Source organism: Papaver somniferum, chromosome 7 (assembly GCF_003573695.1).
Source record: "Papaver somniferum cultivar HN1 chromosome 7, ASM357369v1, whole genome shotgun sequence".
In the NCBI taxonomy this organism is placed as follows: Eukaryota; Viridiplantae; Streptophyta; class Magnoliopsida; order Ranunculales; family Papaveraceae; genus Papaver; species Papaver somniferum.
In genome coordinates, this window is record NC_039364.1 from 131,464,531 (window position 1) to 131,471,737 (window position 7,207).

The window sequence follows — 7,207 nt, forward strand, 5'->3', positions numbered from 1 at the left end:
TAAAACAAATTCTCAACAAATCTGAGTGTACGAATTATCTTACTACAACATCATTGAAAAATACGATCAGCACGTTGGTTCGTTAGTCGTAGGAACGAGCAAAAAATCCCTAATATGGAAGAGAGACATAAAATTTTGAATAGATATGACCTAGTTGCAGTAGCAAAAGGTTTTGTTTATTAGGTTTCATGAAAACCCAAGTTTGTTTTTGAAGCACACAATTTATGAGTTTGGTGAATTCACAGTGTATGTGTGATTCAGCATTTTTATAGCGTATGTACGCGCAAAAATCAGTGAGTGCTCACATAGAAGGTTATGTGAATTACTCATAGTTTCTCGAAAAGTCGGTGTTGACTCTTGAATAATATGTTTCACGCTCGATTTTGCAGGTTTGAAAGAACGAGCAAGTTTTGGGGGTTTTACATTGTTATCACTAAGTTCGTGAAATCGTAAATAGGTAAGAATTGAGGAATACCATTTTTGCAGGCGTTAATACCAGCGTGTTTGTAACTCCATATTCCTTGTCTCTGAAAATGGTGACTTCTAGCAGCAGCAACGATTATCCTTCCAGCTCTTCAGAAGAGGATTTCAAACCTTCCACAGTCAAAAGTCGAGCTAAAGAGAATCGTGATATATCCGTCGACAATCAGCGAGTCACTTATGCTGAGATCAGGAAGAGAAAAGCTGAAGATGACGAGTTGGAGGATCGTCTACGAAGAAGATCCCGAATTGAGCTTCGGATAGTGAAGGCTGAGGATAAGCTTCATTCCCGTGCTGAAGGTGTATCTTCAGACTCTGATGCTTCAGAGGATGAATCTATGTGGGGACCACCGGAGCGTGAAATCAAGCCGGAGCGGTACACTAGAGAAATTGAGAAGCTGACCCGAGCTGATCCCGAGGCTGAGCGTGAGGAGGAAGCTGGATGGGACACCTATGAAGAAGATATTCACCCATACTTCGTCAACGGCCTTGATAATGATTCTGATGAAGATCGTGAAGAGGATTCAGCAGAAGACGATGATGATGGGCATGATGATTCTGACAAATCCAACGCCTCTGATGAGTCTGACTGATCTTGCTCATGAGTTTTTCTGAAATTATTTCCTTTCTGCTGAAGTAGATACTTTCTGATTATTTGATTAATTTGGATGTAGAGATGTTGCTAGAAATTATTTTTTGAACAATAATCTCCTATCGTTTCTCCACCAAACTTCTCCACATTCTAGCTTTGAGCAATGACCCAAGATCCACGTAGGCAATGATGATCCACGACCATATGATCTGGCTAGGGAGATACGTGACATGCTAGGTCATCAATCGCAACGTTGACTATAGCTGAACTGTCAGTCCCTAGTATTGTTGCGCTCCTCCCATATCTCCGTGCATATGATTCGAGGTTTAGGATTTCAGCAGAAACCGCAACTGACTCATCTTATCGCTATATAATAAGTATCTTCATCTTGACTTTCAATACTTAGGGTTTGATATTGATTCAAGACATCTTCTTCGATGTACACTATCAGAAGAAATTTTTTGATCATAATCATACCTCTCATCAACATGTCTGGTAGTAGTGCTTCTTCTCGAAATGGATCCTCGACAAAGTATGAGCATGAGACACCTATTCCAGTGAGTATATCATGTTTTACACCGTTTTCATGTGATTAGAAATCAATCCTGATCAAAGAAAATGATCCTTTGCAGGGCAATCAGGGGAATGGATCCCGACCTAAACGGACTGTCAGGGCTCCCGCACGTCATAGGTCTGCTCGTGAAGCTGGACTGGGATGTCTGTAAGTCTTCGACTGAAGATCTTTCTTTGACCTAGCATTGTCCATTTCTTCTGAATGTTCCATCGTTGCAGGTTGACATTCAGGTTGTGGTCGATGCTAGAAAACGAAGGAATGTTAAATCCGTGGTAATGGCCGACGATAGCAGCAACCATGTTGATGAAGACTCTACTGATTCCGTGGAAGCTAGGGCTGGGGCTCACGAGTATCCAACAACTGGACTCCCTTTTGAAGTTCCCATGACTAATACTTCTCCAAATAATAGCGTGGTCGGTGGATTCGTCATTCCAAAATTTCATGTACCTTTGTATACCAAAATTTGGAGGCGGTATGGGCACATTGCTACGACGGAAATATGGAGAGGTTTTCTCCCAACCCTTCTGACCACGGTTTCCGGATTGTTACCGATCATTGAAGAGATGAACGAGATGAATCTACGAGATGTCAAGAACCATGAACTGCACAGGTGGGATGAAATGATCTCGAATTGTGAAACTTTGTCGTTCAACATAAGTTGGCTTCGTCGTCGGCTTGAGATGATCAAAATCCACAGGGTAGCCGCTGCTGCTGATACAATTTCTACCACAACTACTTTCTTGGAAGAGGAGAAGGCACTTTCCCTGGAATCGGCGAGAGTTGAGAAAGCTTTCCAGGATTTGAAGGTGAAGACCGAAAACTTTCAAAAGAAGTTAGACATGGCTGTCTTTAAGAATTACCCTCTGTTGGATGGTTTATTCTGAGTGAGCCTTTATGATTGTTGTTTTTCTTTTGAATAGGTTCAGGCTTTTCTGTAGGCAGAATAATTGATAAAGAAATATTTGTTCATTTATGAAATGTTTAATGAACAAAGGAGTACTTTGCATACTCTTTGGAGGAATATAAATTACATTTTGAGAAATGCTTGAATTGATGAAAAGGTAATGGTTTTCTACGGATTAGGCGTAATATGTTTTGAGCCATTTTTCGTTGATGATGTTTCCTTCGATTCCTCCATTAACAGCTAGGATTTTGTAATATCCACTAGATACTGCCTTGATGACTAATAAGGCCCTTCCCATTTAGGAGAGGACTTGGGAGCGGACATGTCTTGTTGGATATGTTTTGTTGTTTTTAGAACCAAATCTCCTATTTGAAATGTTCGAGGTCTTACAATTTTGTTGTACGCTTTGGAGATCCTCTGTTTGTAAGTTTCCACATATTTTTCTACTTTGGCTCTTCTCGACTCAAGCATGTCTAACTCGGCAATCCTCGAATTGGACACTTCGGCTTCGTCCCACTGCACCCCACTTGCTGCTGCAATTCTTACAGAGGGAATTTTGATCTCCGCTGGGAGGATGGCATCAACACCATAGACGAGAGAATATGGTGAAGTCCCGATTGAACTCCTTGGTGCAGTGCGGTAATCCCACAAAGCCATAGGCAATTCTTCATTCCACGTTCGTGGATTATCATGAACTCTTCGACTGAGAATCCATATCAGAGCTTTGTTGGTGCTCTCCGCTTGCTCATTTCCCTGGGGATAGTATGGCCTGGAGAATCTTTGTTTAATGTCGTATTATTCAAGTAATTTTGTGACATGTTTGTTGGCGAAGGGTCCTCCGTTATCTGTGATGATGTGCTTAGGGATGCCAAATCTGCATATGATGTGCTCTTTGATGAAGGTAGCAATTGTAATTCCAGTAGTTCTCCGGAGAAGAATAGCTTCAACCCATTTGGTAAAATACTCTGTCGTCGTGATGATGTATTCATGCTGCTTCGAAAGATGCTGGGTTAATCTTCCCAATAATATCCAGTCCCCAGCTGTAGAAGGGACATAGACTGCTCACAGAATTTAATGGGAGACAAGGAGTGTGGATGAGATTACCGTGAACTTGGCACTGATGACATCTCCGAACATAGGCGGTTGCATCATCTTCCATGGTTGGCCAGTAATACTTCTCATGAATTTGGAAAAATAATTTCTTCTTTCCTTGGTGTTCACCCTCGTGCATCTTTTTCAGGATTGTAGGGATTTCATGTTCAGCCAGGAATCTCAGGAGATTCCCACCGAAGCTTTTGCGATACAAAATCCCTTCCAAGTAGACAAAACGTTTGGCTCTTTGAATGAGTTTGATCACACTTTTCTTCTCTGATGGAAGATCGTTGTCACGGAGATACTTTACGTAAGGTTCTCTCCAGTCCCCAGTGTGATGAAGTTTTAGAACCTCCAGGTGATGAGGTGGTGTCTGACAATTTGGACAGGATCCTTGCAACTTTCTCGACTGAGTCTCCATGGAGGGCCAATAATACCCGAGTCTCTGAAGTCTTCGGTAAAGCGTGATTACCAGGGTTTTCCCACATACTTCCTCATGTATGCGCTTAAGTTGTTCACTGGCTTCTTCATCTCCAAGGCATCGCGACAGGGATCCATCAGGATTGCGATAGTATAATGCTCCGTGCAGCAAGAAAAAGTTTTTTCAATTCCTTGAGGCTAATTTTCCCCTCCGTAAGAGAATTGCTCAATTCATGAATGATGGGCGCTCGCCAGTCGTTCGACTGAGCATCCTCGACTTGAGTGAGCCAGGTAGATGACACAGAACGCCTTTGCACAGTGATGGATTTCTCGGACCCTTCGAACTGCAGTTTGGATGCTAAAGTCACTAGACAATCGACATGTCTATTGTTGGTGCGGCCAGTATGAACAATTGTTGCATCGTAGAAATGAGTTAATAGTCCTTGTGCCTCAGTCCTGAATGGGGCAAGTGTTAATTCTTTGAGAGAGTACACGCCATTCATTTGATTGACCAACAACTTCGAGTCCCCTCTGATTTCTAGGAGCTTTGCTCCTGCTTTCTTAGCCAAAGATAGTCCTAGGAGAAAAGCTTCATATTCTGCCGAGTTGTTAGTGCAATGGAAATCCAGCTTGAAGAAATGTGAGAAGACTTCACCGGATGGAGATACCAGCACAATACCTGCTCCACCAATATCATTGCTCGGACTAGCAGACCCATCGAAGTATAATAGCCACGTTTCTTCCTGAATAATTGAGATCTATGGAAACTCACCGGGCACTTCTTCATGTAACATCGTGATATCTTCTCCAGGGAAAGCGGCAAGTAAATCTGTGACTGCTTGTCCTTTGATTACTTTTGGGTCTTCTTCGGTGAAGGTGATGTTATTAATCGACAGTTCCGACATCATGGACACCTGTTCGGTCACTGGAGATGGTGAGACGACTTGCACGTCAGATGATATTTTGTTGAGTGCAGCAAAAGTGTTTGTGCGCTGATCTCTAGAGAAATTTAGAAGTTCACATAGGTTCTCGATCAGTCGTGTGACCTCTTGTTCCACCGACTTTTCATAAGTGGTAAAGTTGTTGGCTTGAGGAGGAGCGTCAGTTGAGGGATTCAGAGGTTCCACCATTTCTGCTCCCAAAATCCTTGTCACGTGCACCAGGAAAGTGAACAAGTTATCAATTGCTCTCTTCATCCGGTCCACGTTTCTTGACAAGTCTTCTTGTCTCCGTGCCAATTCGGCCAAACTTGGGATTTCTCCGTCAATTGATTCAACGGAGATAAATGGAGAGGTAAAGTATGAAAGTTCATTGTAACCAGAATTATTTGGAGGAACGTGAGTAGAGTTACCATTTGGGATATCCTGGCTAGGGTTTGGAGTGGTTGAGTTAGTCCTAAGACCGACCATCTTTGCGAAAATGATAGATTGCAACCGAGAGATTAATCTCCCACTGTGGTCACCAATCTGTGGATGGGGAAAAACGGGTCACCGGTTTTTCGGGAAGTGGAGAGACGAGCGTGGTCTCGAGACTCCTCGACCGGGCAAAATGTTAATCCTCACACAGATGCACCGCTGCAAAGGGGGTGCTTAGATTCGGGAAATCAATCTGTATGACTCCGGCCTAAACCAAGACAATGGCCGTTCCAGAGTCAATTCGGTCGCAAAGAGGGAGATGGGTTAATCTGTAGGAGGGAAGATGAGAATTGTGTGGGATCAGTTATGATCGAGGATTGTGGGTGTGTTGAAGGTTTCTGCAATAATGGTGAACTGCTGAAGTTGAGTTCTGTGAATAAGTTTGTATCGAGTTGTTGACGGAAAACGTTGATACTGATTTGTCGTCCTCGATTTTGACTTAATTATATTGCAAGAATGATGAACCACTGATCCCTGTAAGTGTGACGGGTTCTTGAGTGAAAGAGTGGGAAAGTGAGAGATCATGGTAAAGTCAGTTCCATGTCGTGTGGAGACTTGACTGATCGTGCACCCACTACTTTGCTAACTCCTTCAACCGTTTACACGACTTACGCACATTTCTCGTTGTGGATGAATCCACGTGCCATAGACCGCCGGACCAAAACCCTAAGTGATATCCCCCCATTTTTGATGTGATTGATGTCTCACAAATCGTGGAGTCTGCGGGGCAGACGTGTTTTGATTAGTCAATTGTTGACTGATTAGACAATGAGTCTAAGTTTGGTGAATCAATCATGGATGGTGAATGCTCGGCGATTCATGGGTTGAACATGTAGTTCTCTGAAAAGATGTCAGTATGATGGATTACCAACTAGTTGAGCGATTGAGTAAGTATTTCTCAATTCTGCGAATAACGAGAATTTAATGAGCAACTGAGCAAGTATTGCTCAATTCTGCAAATATTGAGAATTTGATGGACAACTCAGCAAGTATTGCTCAACTCTGCAAATTACTGAATATTAAGAATTTGATGGGCAACTGAGCAAGTATTGCTCAACTCTGCAAATTACTGAATATTAAGAACTTGATGGTAAACTGAGCAAGTATTGCTCAATTCACCAAATTAACGATTTTGATAATCTGACGTGCAACTGAGCAAGTATTGCTCAATTCAACGAATTATCGATGAATTGCCGAATATTGATTATATTTGGGTAATCGAGCAAGTATTGCTCGATTTAGCCAATTATTTACTGGTGACGTGACCCAGTAAAATATCAATTAAAATATTTATGTTGATTAGTGAAGCAACGTAAATTTTATTAGTGTTCTAAGAGTGCTCAGAATGATGGTTTCACAGAGCGTTCATTCGAAAACCCTAATTTTTGTCAGTCCTCCATCAATTGGGGAATTGCTGAAAATTGATCATGAATGATAGGGACCGACCACATGGGATGAGGAACGTCCATGTGGTGCCACGCACCAGGATTCTCAGTTTGAGAGTTGGTGAGAAATCATGAATAAATGGTGGATTCACCATTTACTGAAAATATTGCTGGGTTCAACATTAGGTGTAAAACCTAGGTATGAGAGATGGGACCGACCAAGAGGGCATGGGACCGGCCCTTGGTGGTCACGTGACCGATTGTTGGTCGTTTGGAGGATTCTCCAGTTGGTTGGAGGATTCTCTAATTGAGCAAATTAGGTCAGAATTGCGAACACGTGTGGGA

General features: G+C 42.5%; 1 protein-coding gene across 1 annotated transcript; it reads left to right on the forward strand.

The window, feature by feature from the left end:
• Positions 1 to 533: 533 nt before the first annotated feature.
• LOC113295236 (glutamic acid-rich protein-like) lies at positions 534 to 1,073 on the forward strand. Its single transcript, XM_026543587.1, has one exon. The coding sequence runs from the start codon at positions 534 to 536 to the stop codon at positions 1,071 to 1,073; it is 540 nt and encodes a 179-aa protein (XP_026399372.1).
• The last annotated feature ends 6,134 nt before the right edge of the window (positions 1,074 to 7,207 follow it).

What these genes read in the sequence shown, in the direction of transcription:
- LOC113295236 (XM_026543587.1), top strand. Translation starts at nt 534, where the DNA reads ATGGTGACTTCTAGCAGCAGCAACGATTATCCTTCCAGCTCTTCAGAA.